The sequence below is a fragment of the Ceratotherium simum genome, chromosome 38 (assembly GCF_057802395.1).
Source record: "Ceratotherium simum simum isolate JZ-2026a chromosome 38, ASM5780239v1, whole genome shotgun sequence".
Lineage (NCBI taxonomy): Eukaryota > Metazoa > Chordata > Mammalia > Perissodactyla > Rhinocerotidae > Ceratotherium > Ceratotherium simum.
This window is the reverse complement of record NC_141937.1, coordinates 26,413,444-26,431,199: the sequence shown is the minus strand read 5'-3', so window position 1 is coordinate 26,431,199 and position 17,756 is coordinate 26,413,444. Positions and strand designations below refer to the sequence as shown.

At 53.9% G+C, this 17,756-nt stretch overlaps 1 protein-coding gene and 1 long non-coding RNA gene across 3 annotated transcripts in view; one reads left to right on the top strand and one right to left on the bottom strand.

Moving 5' to 3' along the window:
- The window catches only part of ZC3H12D (zinc finger CCCH-type containing 12D), a 30,785-nt gene extending 16,916 nt beyond the window's left edge, over positions 1 to 13,869 (top strand). For both annotated transcript variants that reach the window (XM_087425222.1, XM_014795661.2), the window contains 4 exons: positions 2,004 to 2,143; positions 6,484 to 6,718; positions 9,959 to 10,065; positions 11,153 to 13,869. In XM_087425222.1, coding sequence (XP_087281348.1) covers positions 2,004 to 2,143; positions 6,484 to 6,718; positions 9,959 to 10,065; positions 11,153 to 11,904 — 1,234 coding nt within the window. In that variant the 3' untranslated portion in view covers positions 11,905 to 13,869. The remainder of the gene's footprint in view (positions 1 to 2,003; positions 2,144 to 6,483; positions 6,719 to 9,958; positions 10,066 to 11,152) is intronic.
- LOC147912272 (uncharacterized) lies at positions 7,235 to 17,164 on the bottom strand. Its single transcript, XR_015550148.1, has 2 exons — positions 16,896 to 17,164; positions 7,235 to 10,696 (listed from the first exon to the last, which is right to left on the bottom strand). It is a non-coding gene; the product is annotated as an uncharacterized LOC147912272 (long non-coding RNA).
- Positions 17,165 to 17,756: the final 592 nt, after the last annotated feature.

Below are 17,756 nucleotides of genomic sequence, written 5' to 3'. Positions count from 1 at the left end.
ACCTGGAGCTGTCCCAGTGTCCTCTGAGCAGATGGCAGGCGAGGCCACACACAAGAGAAGGCACAAGGATGAAAATCGGGCATGTTATCCGTCAGGACGTGGGCCGGCCGCTGTGGGCCGGGCTCCTCAGCAGAGGCAAGCACCAAGGCGACGCCGGCTCTCCAGGAAGAGCCTGCCCCTCCCGCCCCACGGGCTACAGCTCTGCCCTCTGCTCACTCCACAGGCTGCCGTCACACTGCTCTCTTCCTGGTCCCTTGACAGCCGTCTTTCCTGCACCAGGATCTTTCCAGCCAACTCTTCCCTTTGCCCAGAGTCTTTCTCCTCCTACTCTTGAGACCAGTTTCTTCTCAGTCTTATGTTTACTCAACGCGTTTTCATTGAGCCCTTACCAATTATCAGACACCGTGCTCCGTGCTGGGAATTCACTGGGGAGCAAAGGGAACTTATGATTTATAGAGAGGGAGACCCAATTCATCCCAGGGGGGAGTGTAAGCATTCAACTGTGCTAAGTACCAGGAAGGAGCAGTCCAGTGCTGGGAGGACTCAGAATAGGGGCATCTGTGGGGTGCAGGGGTCAGGGGATGCTTTCCTGAGAACGTGGAGATGAAGCTGAGATCTGAAGGAGGAAGAGGAGTGGACTCAGCCGAGGGGAGAGGAAATAGCTGGTGCAAAGGCCCTGTGGTGGATATGGAGGAAGGTGCACAGCCAGGGTGAAGGGCTGAAGGAAGTGCAGGTTCTTGGGGTGGAAGCCGTGAGTGCAGAGTGATCCTCTTGAGGCCAGGCTGTGTCCCATCCATGGCTAAGTCCAGCTGATTTACCTTCTCAATATCTCAGATCTAACCACTTGTCTCCCTCTCCAGCAAAACACCACTGACCTCCATTGACTAAGCCTGAGGGATGTTTTCAGGCTTCCTGGGTCCCTCGGAGCAGCATTCGGCTGCCTCCTTCTCCTGGCTTCCACGATGAGCACTTTTCTGGTTTACTTCCTTTTTTTTCCTCATAGATCCTTTCTGTCTCTTTTGTAAGGTTGTCCTCCTCCACTCGTAACCAGCTACTGAGTTCCTCAGAGTGCCTCCAGGTCCAGCCCTGGGCCTCTCACTCTCTCCCAGGCAATCAGGCTTTAACTGTTGCTTAAACACAGATGACCCACACATTTCATCACCCAGACCTCTCTTCTGAACCCTCGCTGTTTACTTCACATTTCCACTCAGAGGTCACAAAGGCTTCTCCAACTCAGTAAGTGTCCACGACCAAACTCGAGATCTTTCCCTCTAAACCCTGTCCTCCTCCAGAATTCCCCAACTCAGTGAAGAGCCCCACTTCCAGTTATACAAGCCAGAGATCTGGAAGCATCCTCAATGCCTTTTTTCTGTTACCTCTATATCCAATCAACCACTACGTTCTGGAGATTTTACCTTCTAAATATCTCAAGTGCACCAACCTCCTCTGTTAGGCACCACCACCAGCTCTGGCCAAGTCGCCATCAGATTCCGCCTTGACGACAACAGCTTCTTAACTGGTACCCAGCTCCCACTCTTGCTCCCTTCCAATTTATTGTCCTCTGTGCTGCCAGATTGAGCTTTTTGAAACATACGTCTGATCGCATCACATCACACATATCCTCAATCTGAAAATCCTTCCCTGGCTTCTCATTCCTCTTACAAGAAAAGAAGAGCCTTAAATAAGGCACGGAAGGCCCCGCCTGGTCTTGAGCCTCCTTGCACAACACTCTCTCCTTCCTGCCTCCGTCGATGTCTTTGGTGGAATTTGTGGGGCACATTGGCCTCCTTTCTTGGACTTGGAAACCCCAATAACACATTTTCAACCCTCTGTTAGAGTGAGAGTATCGGCAGATGGCTGCTTGCGTTCATTTTGTGTTGATCCTTATTAACTTGCCTGATTCACTTTGATTATGAGACTGTGACCCAGGAAATTCCCAGGGGAAATCACCCTTTAGGAACCCTTTCTGTGTCTCTACAGCTTTTTTTTGTTTTCCCATGTAGCCATGGAAATAAAGAAGCCTTCTCTTGCCGGGGAATCCAGCTGGCTGTGGACTGGTTCAGGGACAGAGGACACACCTACATCAAAGTTTTTGTCCCATCCTGGAGGAAAGACCCACCAAGATCCGATACCCCTATTAGAGGTATGCTGGAGCAGGTACAGGCTAAAGAGGTGCTATCCACCTTTCCTCGGTCGTACACCTCACAAGGACAGTCAGTTATCTCCTGAGCTGTTCGTGTGATCTCTGTCTTCCTCACTGCCCTATGAGCTCCATGAAGTTCATAGGATGACCTATGAACTTCGGATGTTCACTGCCATAGCCCTAGCACCTAGCATGATACCTAGCATATAGTTGGTGCTCAATAAATAGTTTTTGACCAGATGAGTGAACAAATTACTTCATCTTGTAGTGTGAACGATTAAGTTCCAAAAATAATGTCTTACAACCCTCTGCAGAAAGATTGGATCTGCATCCTGCCCCTGATAGAATATAGGATCTGAAAGAGAGATTCATTCGGTCTGGTGATATTTATTTACTGAATAGTCCAATCTCTTCATTAAAAAAAAAAGAAAAAGAAACTGAGACCCAGGGAATTCTTTTTTTATTTATTTATGTTTACTGAAGTATAGTTGACATACAATATTATGTTAGTTTCAGATGAGCAACATAGTGATTTGACATTCATGTAAATTATGAAATGATCACCCTGATAAGTCCAGTACCCATCAATCACCATACAAAGTTATTACAGTATTATTGACTATATTCCCTACTCTGTATATTACATTCCCGTGACATTTATTTGATAAGTGGAAGTTTGTACCTCTTAATTTCCTTCCCCTATTTCACTCAACGCCCACTCTCTGGCAACCACCAGTTTGTTCTCTGTATCTATGAGTCTGTTTCTATTTTGTTTTGTTTATTCATTTGTTTTGTTTTTTAGATTCCACATATAAGTGAAATCATATGGTATTTTTCTTTCTCTGACTTATTTCACTTAGCGTAATATCCTCTAGGTCCATCCATGTTGTTGCAAATGGCAAGATTTCATTCTTTTTTATGGCTGAGTAATATTCCATTATATGCATATACCACATCTTCTTTATCCACTCATCCATCGATGGGCACTTATGTTGCTTCCATATCTTGGCTATTGTAAATAATGCTGCCATGGACATAGGGGTGCATATATCTTTTCGAATCAGTGCTTTTGTTTTCTTTGGGTAAATACCCAGAAGTGGAATTGCTGGATCGTATGGTAGTTCTATTTTTAATTTTTTGAGGAACCTCCATACTGCTTTCCATAGTGGCTGCACCAATTTACATTCCCACCAACAGTGCACAAGGGTTCCCTTTTCTCCACAGCCTCACCAACACTTGTTATCTCTTGTCTTTTTGATGACAGCCATTCTGACAGGTGTGAGGTGGTATATCACTGTGGTTTTGATGTGCTTTTCCCTGATGATTAGTGACGTTGAGCATCTTGTCACGTGTCTGTTGGCCCTCTGTATGTCTTCTTTGGAAAAATGTCTATTCAGGTCCTCTGCCCATTTTTTAATTGGATTATTTGTTTTCTTGAGGGAATTCTTTATTTTTTATCAGCTAGGACTATTTTAAGCTACAAATAATAGAACCTTGTGGTTTAAATAAACAGGGATTATTTATTTATTTATTTTTTTGCTTGGCTTTCTTGTAATGAGAAGTCAGAGCTAAGCCGCGGGTTGCGTTGTTTCAGCCAAGTCACTGCTGGTGGGGCTGACCTCTTGGTGATTCTGGGAGATTTCTTTGACTTTTTCTTCCAGGTGTTTTACCAAAAGTTTTTGTTTTTAATTCTATCAATGGTTACCATTAGCTTCTTCTTCTCTCTCTGTCTCTTTATTTATTTTTTATTTAAAAAATTTTTTTTTGTGAGGAAGATCAGCCCTGAGCTAACATCCGTACTAATCCTCCTCTTTTTGCTGAGGAAGACCGGCTCTGAGCTAACATCTATTGTCAATCCTCCTCCTTTTTTTTTCTCCCCAAAGCCCCAGTAGATAGTTGTATGTCACAGTTGCACATCCTTCCAGTTGCTGCATGTGGGACGCGGCCTCAGCATGGCTGGAGAAGTGGTGCATCGGTGCGCGCCCGGGATCTGAACCTGGGCCGCCAGTAGCGGAGCGCGAGCACTCAACCGCTAAGCTACGGGGCCGGCCCTGTCTCTTTATTTTTTAAATAAAATGCTATTCTTGTCTTATGGATCAGTATCTTCTTGACTATTTCTATACTAATATAGACTTCTAGAAAGTTCTCTTAAGTTCCACGAACGAATCATATTTATTTTTTCCAGGGTCAATTCTCTTTGTTAATCTCTCTCTTTCTCTTTTTGTGCTGTTAGGTATTCCCAGAAGTCAGGTGATCCTTTGGTTGTCAGTTTTTATTTGTGAATAAAGCACCAGATTGGTTATATATATGTCTGTGCCTCTGCCGTGGGCTTTTGCTCCTAGCATGGGGCTCTCTCCCTGACTGGCGGGGTGACCATTGGTGCTGACCGCAGACGGCCCTTCAGTGTGCCCTGCATGGAGGGGCGGCAGGAGTGGGCACCGCTGTCCAACACACGTCTAATGCCACCAGGATGATGGTTTTACTCTAGGAGGTCAAAGGCCACATGGGAACCTCCTCCTTCCGAGTTCCATCTTCACTTTCCACATGGGGGTAGGGGTAGGAGAAGAATGGCTGCAGTCCCATGAGCAGCCCTCCAGTGAGTCATCCTGACTCCCCCTCCCTCTCCACGTGCCTGGATTCCTCCAGGACTTATCAGGGAAAACGCCTGTCAGCCTTCTTCCTGCATTCTGGGCTGTGGCTCCCTCCGTGCTGTACAATCAATGTGATCCTATCAGCTTCCTGTCTTCCTAAAATTTGTCAAAATCCTGGGTTTGCTGCTGTCCCCAGGCCCATTTTTAATGTGATTTGGATCCCCTCCCAGTTTTGTGCTTCTCTTTGTCATTTCAGTGGGATTATGAGAAGGAGGGAGGATACATCTCTGTGTTCAGTTATCCCTCCTGAACTGGTTACACCAAATAATTCTCTATGGACCGAACATGGAGAATAGTGGCTTTCAACAGTTGTGTCATATTTAATACAGTATGGGTAAAGAGTGGGGAAATAATTTTAGGGCAGGGAAGGAATTTTTAAACAAGCCACAGCAAGTGCAAATCAGTAGGGGAAAGATTCATAAGTTTGACTACATTACAGTAAAAGCTTCTGCTCATTAATGGATACCACAAAAACCAAAAAATAAAAAGATGAGCCTCAGACTGAGAGAGGCTACACAATACATACTCCTGATGAAGGAAAACTATCCAGAGTCTGTAGAGAGCCTCCCCAGATCTACAAGACAAAGAGAAAGGACCAGGAGAAAGATGAGCTGAAGCATGAACAGGCCTTTCACAGAAGAGAAAACATAAATGGCCAATAAACATGTGAAATGATGCTCAATCTCCTTAGTATCCAGAGAAAAGCAAAATATAACCATTGTAAGAGGCCACTTGACACCCACCAGATTAACCAAAATCCAAAAACCTGAAAATGTCACGTGTTGGCAAGGTTGTCTTAAATGCTGTGTTGGGCAGTAACCACTTTGGAAAACGATTCAGCATATCTTGTTAAATGCCTTTCCCCATAACTCAGCAATATCACTCCTAGAGACGTGCCTTAGAGAAACCCTTGTGCTTCTGGACCCGGAGACTTAATGTGCAAAGCTGACAGCACAGAGCATATGGACATGGCCCAGCCTCACCAACACAGTGTTCAATGATGAAAGCAAGTTGCACAAGGATATGTGCAGTGTGATTCCATTTGTGTCAAGTCTAGAGGTTCAGAACCACACTGAAAATAGTCCTTTTGGGGGATACACACATATGCATTTAAAAAATAAAAGCAAGGGAATTATAAACACAAAATTCTAAATATCGGGTTATCTTAAGGGGAATGGAGAGAGACGTGAACTGGGAGGGGCAGTGGGGACTTCAAAAGCATGGGCCGTGTTCTATTTCTCAAAGGGAGTGCTGCCTACATGGCATTTCAAAGAATTATTCTTTGTACCATCTATGCATTATGCACTTCTTCAAAGTCTGGGAGCCATGTCATATAGGAAGGGACCTAGACTTGAGGGAGGAAACGATTTGTGAAGAAGATGCTAATCGTGGCACGTAACCATGGAAGGACAGGAGTGCGGCCTCACTCTTCCTTCTCGAGTGACTCTCTCCCATTCTCTGGACTCCTGTCATGACAGGCGGGACAGAAGCCAAGAGCCCTCTAGACCTGGGGCTGCTGGCGAATTTCTCTGAAGAGCCCCCTGCTCCTCATCTGACGGGCTGGGCCGTGGGGTGGGAGGCGGGAGTTGGAGCTGCCAGACGTGCCCCGCGATCTTAGGGTGGTTCTTAGGGTGGGGAGTCCTTCCGAGAGGGCCGCTCCATGCCGTGTCCCCGCCCTGTGGCCCCCAGAGCAGCACGTGTTGGAGGAGCTGGAGAGGCAGGCCGTGCTCGTCTACACCCCGTCCCGCAAGGTGAACGGCAAGCGGGTGGTCTGCTATGACGACCGCTACATCGTGAAGGTGGCCTACGAGCAGGACGGCATCATCGTCTCCAACGACAACTACCGGGACCTGCAGAGCGAGAACCCCGAGTGGAAGTGGTTCATCGAGCAGAGGCTGCTCATGTTCTCCTTCGTCAACGACCGGTACGTGGCGGCCGAGGGGGCTGGCACGGGGCGGGGGGTGGGGGGGGCGACCGGCAGAAAGCCGCCCCAACTAGCCCAGGCCACCGGGGCTCGTGCTCACGGGCACGCCATGGCAGAAGCAGAGGACACCCGGCCCTGGAGACAGTGGCCTGAGGTCACCCCGTCCGCTCCCCCAGGCCCCCCGGTCTCCCTCTGTCCCTCTGGCTGTCCTCTCTTTGGTGACCACCTTTCCCCAACAGGGCTGTCCTCTCCCAACTGTCCATGACCTTTCCATTCCCATGCCCACAGCTGGCTGACCCGGCACAGAGTTGCTCAACAGGTGTGCCAAACACGGGCTTGGGGCACAGAAACTATTTGTTTTTCTTTGTAAAGAATTTAGTAGTTCAGGGGTCTGCTGGTGGTGTAGCAGTTAAGTTTATGCACTCCGCTTTGGCGGCCCGGGGGTCACGTGTTCAGATCCTGGGGGCAGACCTACACCGCTGCTGTGCCATGCTGTGGTGGCGTCCCATATAAAGTGGAGGAAGATGGGCACGGATATTAGCCCAGAGCCAGTCTTCCTCAGCAAAAAGAGGGCTGATCTTCCTCACAAAAAAAAAAAAAAAAAAGAATTGACTACTTCAAATAAGAGCACTGAAACAGTCATCGTGGGAAAATCTGAACTTTGTTGCATTTCCTTTCACATATTTTTGTTTTTTTTTTTTAAAAAGTTTTGAATTACATATGGGAGGAGGCAACATTGTCTTTTCTTTGAGGCTGTAAAGATCTTGGAATGGACTCTGTCTCAATCCCTTTTGGCTGGAATTTTGAAGAGAATCTGGTTGGTTCATCTGTCCCCTAGGTTGGTCCCCCTGGGTCAGGTCATCCCTGGACCAACCAGTGACAGCCGGGAGAGGGAGAAGTCGGGGTCACAAGGCACAAGGCATTTAGCAGGTGGTGGGCCAGGGCCCTAGAGGAGCTGAGGTGGGGAGGAAGCGACGGCTGGTCCACTGCAGACGTGCTCAGGCATGCTGAGGCCACAGGCTGGGAGCCTGGCAAGGTGGGCGAGGGTCTGAGACTAGCACAGTAAGACACAGCCAGCTGGACATCGCTCCCATTTCAACTTCTGTTCCAGGCAATGAGAGCTCGGTCCTCATTTGGGTTCTCTGACTGGCTTTTAGGAATGTGGTTTGAGACAAGCTCCCCAGCTCTGTGAGGGCGGGGACTGTATGTATCTTATCCGCCACGGCCCCCGCAGGCCTGGCACATCATAGGCACTCAATAACTAGTTGTAGGTGAGTGAGTGAGGGAGTGAGTGATGGCTGCAGCCCTGGGGAAGGGAGGGTGGGGAGAGGAGGAGACATGTTGGCTGGGTCAGGCCACCTGCATACGGCAGACCGGCTCCTGACCCTGAAGCCCGGGAGGCAGTGTGGTACAGTGGAAAGACCTGGGGCTTTGAAGGCAGCAGATGAGGTTTCAAACTGAGGCTCTGCTGTGTACTGTGTGTGGTGGGAAAATCACTCAACCTCTCTGAGCTGAACGTTCTTCACCTTGAATTGACCATACCTGGATTAATCATCCTTATCTCTGAGATGGTTGTGAGGACTAGAGAAAATGGACCCTGTTCTCCTCAGGCCAGGCCAGGCCAGCATGACCCCAGGGGTACTGCTGTCCCCACCTCCACCTGGCCTGCAGCCGTGGTGGCGGAAGAGCCCCCCTAAGCCCCAGGCAGGTGCTTGCAGCAGCCCCCCGGGTCATTTCCACCTACACAAGGCCAGCGGCTCCCTCTCTCCGGCTCAGGCCCGGAGGAATCTGGCAAGTCTGGTGACTGTGGGTTCCAGAAAATCCTCACTGAGGTCTGATGGATCATGGCTGCCTCTGGCCTGGCGACAGCCTGGGGCCCGGGCCAAGTCCTTTTGACGCACTGGCCTCTGCGAAGGGCCAGCCAGAAGGTCCCCTTGCTGCCAGAGGGCACAGCCTGCCCATCCGCCTGTGGGTGAGGACACCCGCCCCGGTGCCCCGGGCACGTCCATAGGGCCCCCTTGGCCCAGCTCACAGCAGCGAGGCCCGGGAGAGAGCAGGAGGTGAAGCCTCGGGAACTTTTAATAACCGCAGTGGGCGGCTCCTGGATTCTTGGTCAGGGCCCAGCTCCGAGGAGCTGGCTGTGCAGCTGGGATCTGAGCCACGAGGCTACCCGGGCCCGGGGGTCACCCAGCTCCGGGCTGGCCTGGTGGACATGCGGGCTGGGACCTCAGCATGACCCTGGACTCTTAGGGGCGTCAGCAACCCAAGAAAACAGGCACCCCGTTTAGAATCCACAACCCCTCCAGAGGAACCTTTGTAGGACCTGCAAGTGCCTCCTGGGAACAGAAGTATTCACATAAAAAAGTGGATCGCGCTGGGCCAGGGAAGTTTTCCTTCCGAGAAATGTGGTTTTCCCCTCTGGGCTGCAGGCACTCAGGATACATTTCCTTCCCTGTTAGACTTAACGCTGGGGAGATGGGAAGGGGTGGGGGGCAGGGTAGGGTCAGGCAGCCTGGAAGCCGAGACCCAGCCCACCCGGAGCCCCCAGCTTTGCAGAGGGGAGTCGAGTCTGCACAGAGGCTGAGCATGGAGGCCACACCTGGGGTTCGCTTCTCTGACTCTCCAACAAGCGTTTTAAACTCTGTTAATATTTATCCTCCACCTATGTGCGCCCAGAGCTGTGGGGCGACACAGGAGAAGCAGCATCTGAGCCCCCGGGAGCCCCATGGAGGTCTCGAGCCTCCCGTAGAGGACAATGGGAAGGCAGCTTAGGGGTCGCTTTTGGACTAGGACCCAGGGGAGCCTTAGAGCAATTGTGCTTCAACTTCAGTGGATAGAAATCACCTGGGAAGTTGTTAAAACCTAGATTCCTGAACAATTTGAGATTCCGAGTCAACAGGTTTGGGGTGACCCCCGAAGCCTGCGTTTTTTTTCTCAGGAGTTTCTAGGTGACTCTGGCACTGCTGGCTTGAACCTCAGCAGGAGAGACACTTGGACAAGGCCCAGGGCAGCTCTCCTGGGGTCTGTGCTCAGAGCCGCATGGGTCAGTCAGAAGGAAGGGCAGTGCTGCTTTACGATGCTCTGACAACCCCTGGGTGAGAGAAAGAGCCGTGGACGAGAGCCCAGGCCGAGGCCTCGTGCTGCCACTCCCTCCCTGGGGGGCTCGGTCCTGCCCCCATACACGTGCCTGTGGTGAGACCCCGTGGGTCTCGCAGTCACCGCCCTGTGCTTGTTTTGTAGGTTCATGCCTCCTGACGACCCGCTGGGCCGCCGGGGCCCCACCCTGAGCAACTTCCTGAGCAGGAAGCCAAAGCCCCCAGAGCCATCCTGGCAGCACTGCCCCTACGGTGGGTGCAGCACCCAGGGCCTCGTGGGCCCTGTTCGGGGCCGTGTGTCGCAGCAGCGCGGGGCAGTCAGCAGTGCTGGGTTGGCTGTCAGCAGCCGGGCTGGAACCCAGGCCCTTCCCCAGCTGTGTGACCCTGGACCGCTAACAACCTCTCTGGGCCGCAGGTTCCTGACAGGGTAACTGTAAGGAGGAAGTGACAGGCGAGACGCCTGTTGCACGGGAACATAGGCAGGGGGCACACGCAGGCCGGAGTGGTGTCGACGAAGCAGAGAGGCCGTGCACCCCCAGCTCCTCTTCCTCAGTCCCCTCACCCGGCACCCTGGCACCTTACGTCTGCCTCTGCCCCACCATCCCCCACTCCGGGCCTCGATCGATTTGGTCAGTGCCGCCCCTTGAGAGTCAAGGATTCTGTCCCCGGGCCTCCAGGATGCCAGCCTTCTAGCCAGCTCTTTCACCAACTGGCTTTGGCGAGTTATTTAGTGTCCTCAGGTCTGGTGTTTCGAGTCTATAGAAGTTCCACAAAGCCTTAGGTGACAAAGTCACTTACATTCCGGGTGGGTCGTCCTGCTCCCATTCACTCTCAGAAGTGCCGGGTTCGGAGGATGAAATGTGATCACTTCCGTTAGCACAGTCTGTAGGGAAGGGCCATGGTTAGCACACGGGTGTGGACAGTGGGGGAAACAGGCCGCAGTGGAGGTGCCATCCTAGGCCACGAGCACCACCCCCTCCACCCCTGAGGTCGGTCCTGTCCACAGGGCCCCTGGGGAGGTGGAGGCTGAAGGTCACTGGATTCAGAGATTTGGTCCCAGTTCCTGGTGAAAGGGAGCTCTCAGACCGACACCCACCCGCGCGACACTGGGGTCACCGGGCCCAGCGCCCCACACCCCGGGGAGAGGGATGTGTATCCTCACCCATCCCGCCCGGCCGCAGGGCCCTTCTCCCGCCTCGTCCCGCCCCAGTCCTCAGAAGTCTGCGGCGGGCCTGGGGGCCTTCCTGGAGGAATCTCCAGGGAGAGAGGCCGCGCGGGGCGGCACAGCCTCTCCCCGCCCGAGGGCTCACTGCGCCTCTCTCCCCCCTGCCCCTTCCAGGCAAGAAGTGCACCTACGGCATCAAGTGCAAGTTCTACCACCCGGAGCGGCCGCCCCACGCGCAGCTGGCGGTGGCCGACGAGCTGCGCGCGCAGACGCGGGCCTGGCGGGGCGCGCGGGCGGAGCAGGGGGGTCCCCGGGGCGCCCCCGCCGCGGCCCGGCCCGGCCCCCGGGAGACCGGCGCGCGCAGCCTGCCCCCGGCGCGGCGGGCGGCGGCCGTGGCGGCCCTGGAGGGCGGCTTCTCGCGGCTCGCCCTCAGCGACGACCCGGCGACCCTCGGGCCGCCCCCTCCGGGCCCCGGCTGCGCCCCCGCGCCCCGGCCGCGCGGTCCCGACTGGGGAGGCCCGCCGGCCCTGGCCGGCCTCCCGAGTGCCCCGAGCGCGTCCGGGCCGCTGATCGGGCCGCGGGGTGGGGCTGGCCCCGGGGACGCGCAGAGCGACCTGCTCCCCACGTGCCGGCAGCCCGCCGACCCCTGGGCCCTGCCTCCGGGCGCCGGCCGCGTGCCCGGCCGCTCGGCCTGGGCGGAGCCGCGCTGGGGCGACGGCGCCTGCGGGGGGCCCTCGGGGTCCGCGCGCCCCGCGGCCGGCGACGAAGACGCGCGCGCCCGGGCGCGCACCGCGCTCTGCAGTGTCTTCCCGCCGCAGCAGGTGGACAGCGTCATGGCCCGCTTCCCCGCGCTCTCCGATGTCACCAGGCTCATCCTCCTCATCCAGAGATTCCAGTCGTCTGGTGGGCCCGTGGGAAACCGCTAAGGAGCCAGTCCACGCCACCGCACGTGACGTCCCGGTCTTGCCTTTCACCTTGGCCCGAGTGGGCCCGTGGGTGCCAGCCTGCCCCTGGGTCGGCCCACCCCGAGGGACCCCCTGTTTTTTGAAGATGGTCATGGAAGCCAACTTCCTCACCCCCAGCCGTGCCCACGGTGGCACTTGGGGATCCCCGCTGATGATGCAGGGCCACCCGCTGGAGTTCCACATCCTGCAGAATAAGGCTGGCTGCTTCTAGGGAGCCAGTGATATCTCACGCCTGGAAGACTACAAGTCCTGCTATGGCTCCAATGGTTTGTCTGGAACATTCCACTTGGGATCCACAAGTGGGTGACAGGATCAATTTAGTGGGTCAGCCCAGAAATAGAGTGGGATAGGAAATCTCAGAACACACCCCACATAATCAGGCTAAGAACGAAACTCCTGTTTGTTAGCTACGTGTGTGCCTGTACACCCTTGGTGGCGGTTGAATGTGATGTGGGTCATGGGCACAAGTTTGAGAAATCCTGGTAAATGGCCTTCAATTTTATGCATCAAATCATGTTTGAAATATGCGGTCAGTTGGCCGGTGCAGGTTTTGGCCCCTGGAGGTTTTCGTATGAGCCGTTTCTAACCTCATGAGGGGAACCTGGAGTTCTAGACTCGGTGTGTAGGCTCCACTTATCACTCTGAAATTGTGTGGCTGTGCTGGCCTGTGGAGGTGCGACAGGGGCACGATGTCTGAGGGCCTGCGTTTGGGGCCTTCACCCCCTTCACACAACACACAGACACACCACACACAAATGTCACACACCACACTGCTTGGCTTGGGGCTAAGCATCCCGTTCTTTTCAGCCGTCCATCACGGCAGTTTCCAGCAGGCCCGCTGCTGGCTGAGCCCTCTGAGCCACCCCTCACACTGAGCCGAAGCCCAGTAAGTGAGGACTTCTGCTCAGAAACCTCCAGGTGGGTCAGCAGAGAGCGGGAGCCTCAGTCATGGAGGTTCTGTGCCACCTTCCACCACTGCTGTTTCTTCCGGCCACCTTTCGCTTTGCGTTTTGGGGAGAAGGGACGCACCTATTTGCCGTGGACAAGAAATGAGACAGTGCTGCCAGAGCATGGGCCCCACGTCCTCAGCGGCCCTGGCATCGCCGGGCAGCGTCCACTCCTTTACTGTGGGTTACCAGTCCAGCTGTGCTAGTCTTGGCTCGTTTGTTCATGAGGGGCCTTGGTGGCTCGGCCATCGGGGAGAGCGCGAGGCACCTCCCAGTGGAAAACCAGCCCCCACCCCTGCAAGCTTCCTGAGGACTGGCCAGCGCACAGGAAACTGCTCACTGCGTTACTCGGCTTTGTGCATTGTTGGCACAGCCCGGGGTGCGCCCGGAGAATCCGCTCCAGGCCCTCTATTTCAAGGTCAACACTCCAACGGCAGTGACGTGTTCCCCTGTGATCCCGTTCGTCCTTTAAACCAGATCTCAGCATGGCTTCAGCCCCATCTGCTCCTCACTTCATTTTCCAAAGAGGACGCTGCACCCACAATTGTGCCTTGTTATTTTGGGACCTCAGTCCTGAAGAGGGCCCCCTCTTTCTAGATAAACTGGATTTCCCTCATAGTGTTTTCTTTTTCTTTTGACAAGACAAGCTTTATGTTAGAGCTGCTGTTGTCTCTTGGGTCCGTCTCCTGACGTGGAACTGTGGTGTCGCTGATTTACAGTTGGAAATGTTTAAACTGCTTCCTTTGAGGACACGTTGGAGTTTTAGTAAGCTGTAAAGCTATCTTATTTGGTTCATTGTGATGAAGACAAGCACAAAAACAAGTGAAGAAACGGCACATTTCAATGTAATCCCCTTTGGAATTTTTTCCAAAGTCTTCGTATGTCTTTGTGACACAAAACATGGATGGGATGGGTGAACGAAGTGTTCCTGGTCGCACAGCTGTTACCGTGCTCCAAAAATAAACCACTTTTACCCAGACCTGGTCTCTCTGTTGTCACATTGTGAATCAGATTCTCCTGCGTGGGCTTTTCCCCTGAGGCTGGTTTTTCACGTTAAATATTGTGGGTGTGAAGACTGAGGTTATGGCTGCTTCAGTCAGGGTGGGTAGGGGCAGGGTGCTGGAATCCACGTTTTCCAGGAGAAGCTTTGAGGCCCAAGGCACACAGGCATTTGCTGGGTGTTCAGCAGGCTGTTCCCAAGGACACAGGCTGCTCGCCTATTTGCTAGACTTTTAAAAATCCTCCTTACAGAGCCCCGAAGCAGTCTCACAAAACCCTCTCTTCTTGTGTAAACCAGCAGCAGAGTCGTGGACTGCTCAAATCTGAGAGGCCCACAGCTGTACCATGTTTACGCTGGTGCAGCTTTTCCAGAGGCCTCTGGAAGGTGGTTTGAGGCAGAATCTCGGAATGTCAGCGATTGAGGGGCAGAAGCAAGAGAAGCCACTCCTGTCGGCATTGTTCCAGATGAAATTAGTCTCAGCTTTCAGGATTTTACATAGAACTCAGATGGGGAGCAACGAGCCAGCTGGCATGGGTGTGGGTCCCTGCGTCTGGGAGAAAAGTCCCCCATGGGGGAGAAGAGCATGGAGGTGAGGGGGAGTGGTGATGAGGGAGGGGCTCTGGGAACTGGAGCAATTCACTGAATCTCAAATCCACCCTAGAGGGAATGCGTGGAGCCAGGACCAGCTACACAAAATGGGGGGCCCTGTGAAAAAGTAAAATGCAGGGCCCCTCGTTCAAAAGTGATCAAGAATTTCAAGACGGTGACAGCACAGCATTCAACCAAACATAGGGTCCTTCTATGTGCGACCACACAGGTGACAGCCCATGAAGCCACCCTGCATGGTCACCAAAAAGACAAGCAAAGTGGGCTGGCCTGGTGGTGTAGTGGTTAAGTTTGAGCGCTTTGCTTTGGGGTTGGTTCGTGGGTTCAGATCCTGGGTGTGGACCTATGCACCGCTCATCAAGCCATGCTGTGGCAGTGTCCCGTATACAAGGTAGAGGATGATCGGCACAGATGTTAGCTCAGGGCCAATCTTCCTCAGCAAAAATAAAATAAAATAAAAAACCCAAAAACCACAAAAAAGACAAGCAAGAGAACGTTCTCCATACCCAAATTGTGTTCATAACAAAACACTGAGGGCAAGCATTTGGAGCCCAAGATGAGACACACATTTTATAGCTGGGAAAGACCATGTGCCTTTGGGGCTGGGGCTGGTCCCCCGGGGCTTCCACCTCGGGGACTGCGCACTGCATCCACCCAGGACTGAGTGGGCCTCCCTTGGCTCTCTCTGCCCACCTCTGTTGCAACGGGCTAAAGAGGAGAAGTCGAGGGGCTTGGGCAAACCCTGCATTGGATCGGCCGCTTCCAAATGGGGACAGGATGTCAGTAGGGGAAGTCCAACTGGGCAACGATATCCTGGTTGTTTTAGGCAAGGCTCTGTGGTTACAGGTGGGGCTCACAGACCGAATGGCAGGAGGCCGGGGTGGAGGCAGCTTTGGGGTTGACTGGAATGAGGGGCTTGAACCCTGTTGGGACTCTCTCTCCTGTTTTCTCCTACGTGTGGGGTGATTCTCTCCTTCCAAGGTTTTCTGTCCACAATGAGAGCCACTCTGTCGGCAGACGTAGGCATATGTCCTTCCAGCTAAAGGACTTTCAGCCTGAGAGAAGTCCTGGGGAGGATTCTGACTGGCCTGGTTTGGGTCATGCGCCCGCCCCTGGACCAGGCACTGCGCGGTGTGACCATTGGCACAGCTGGCTGGGGTGAGGGCGTCCTCTGTGATGGTCAGCTCGCACCTGAACCTGCGTGGTGGGTGGGGATGAGGAGCAGTTCCCTCAACGAAGAGGGGACGGGGTCCAGGCAGACAAGACGAACTCCCGCAGCAGTGTTCAGCTCTGAGACTGGCATGGCTCAACTTCGGTCCTGCTGGAGACGGGAGCTGCTGTGTCGGTTCCCTCGCTCCCTCAGTCGGGAAGCACCTGGTGTCTGCCCGTCCGCAGACAACGCGGCGCTCTGAGGGCGGAAGCTGGGGGGGGCCTGTGGCCATGGTCCTGAGGTATCGTGTTAATCCTGCTGACGCCAGGACTGCAGCCAGACGCGCACCCAGGCGTGCTGCCGAGCCCCTGCAGGGGAGGAAGTGGCTCTGCAGGGTCCACAGGTGACCCTGTTCCCTGTGACTCGCGTCTGAACTGCTGCCCTCTAGAGCTCAGGCAGCTCTCGGGGCACAGCTGGCAGCAGAGCTGAAAGTGAGGGGCTGAGGCCTGACCCGGCTCGGTGACTACCTTGTGCTGAGTTCCTGGGGAAGCGACCTCACGTGTCCATCGTCACGGGGAACGACACACCCATCCCAATGCCCAGAAACAGGAAAGGTGCTGAGTGAAGAAACGGAAAGGTGAACGGGTGCAGTGCTCAGGAGTCAGCTGAATGCCGTGCTTATTGACTAGCTGACTGACTGACTGACAGACACTGACTGACTGACAATGGTTGGCTGACACTGACTGAGAGACACTGACTGACTGGCTGAGACACCAACTGAGACTGACTGACACTGACTGACAATAGTTGGCTGACGCTGACTGAGTGACATTGACTGACTGATATGGCTGACTGGCTGACAGACACCAACTGATACTGACTGAGACTGACTGACTGAGAGACACTGACTGACTGACTCTGACTGACTAACAGACACTGACTCACTGACTGACTAACAGACACTGAGTCACTGACTAACTGACTGACTAACAGGCACTGACTGACTCTGACTGACACTGACTGACTGACTAACAAGCACTGACTGACTAACAGGCACTGACTGACTGACCAACTAACAGACTTTGACTGACACTGACTGACTGAGTAACAAGCACTGACTGACTAACAGGCACTGACTGGATGGCTGACAAGGTTGAAACTGTGGTCAGCCCCTGTGGCTGTTGGGAGTAATTACTCAAATAGGATTAGCAAACCACAATAGTTTGACTTTATCTGAAATCAGACTTACTCTGAGAAGAGTGCAGGCACGACGACGACGACGACGAAGACGACAAGCCTCTTTAAGCCTCCGGAGGCCAGCTTCCCGATGCCCTTCCTGACTGAGGCGGTTTAGGGAGGCGTTTTCCCCGAGGGAAGGATGGGGCGTGAGGATGGAGCCAGCTTCCTCCCTCGCGGCGGGCCTTTCTCCCAGGCTGCCCTTCCCCTCTGACACGTCTCTCGCCCTCATGCTCTCAGAACCCCTGCTTCTCGGGAAATCACCTGCTCAGCAGTCCTCTGGGCTCCGTGTTTGCTCTCCTGCCCTCCTCGTCTCCTGCCCCCAGCCCCGTCCTCACATCTCCCCAACCTCCAAAGCCCTCCTCTTTCCGCTTCCTGCAGGAAGTCTGCCCAGACCATTCCAGTGCTTGTGAGCCATCCTCTTCCTCAGATGGCTTCAACGCTGTCCTTTCAGGGGCTGAATGTTTCCAGACTGTTCCAGGCACCCTTGGAATGGTTTTGCTCGGAGTGGTTGTTTGCTGCTCATTATTGATCCCTTTCCTTGTATTTAGGCCTCTATTAAGACCACGCACACTTGGAGGGTTGGGACCGTCTTTAATCTTGTCTGTCAGCCCTGAGGCCAGTCGGTCAGGACAGGAGGGATCATGTTACAGAGGCGAAATAGTCCGGAATCCCACTGGCGGAGACCACAGAGCTCGCTTCCCCTTGGGCCGTTTGCCCTTGTAGCTTGGCTGGGGCTGTGCATGCGGAGACCAGGCTGAGGGAGGCGCTGGCTGCAGCGGCCCAGCGGGCTGAGGCAGAAAGAGAGAATGTTCTCAAATGTGCGCTGGCTCTTAAAGCCTCTGTGCAGTTGTCAGCACTGCTCACATCTCAT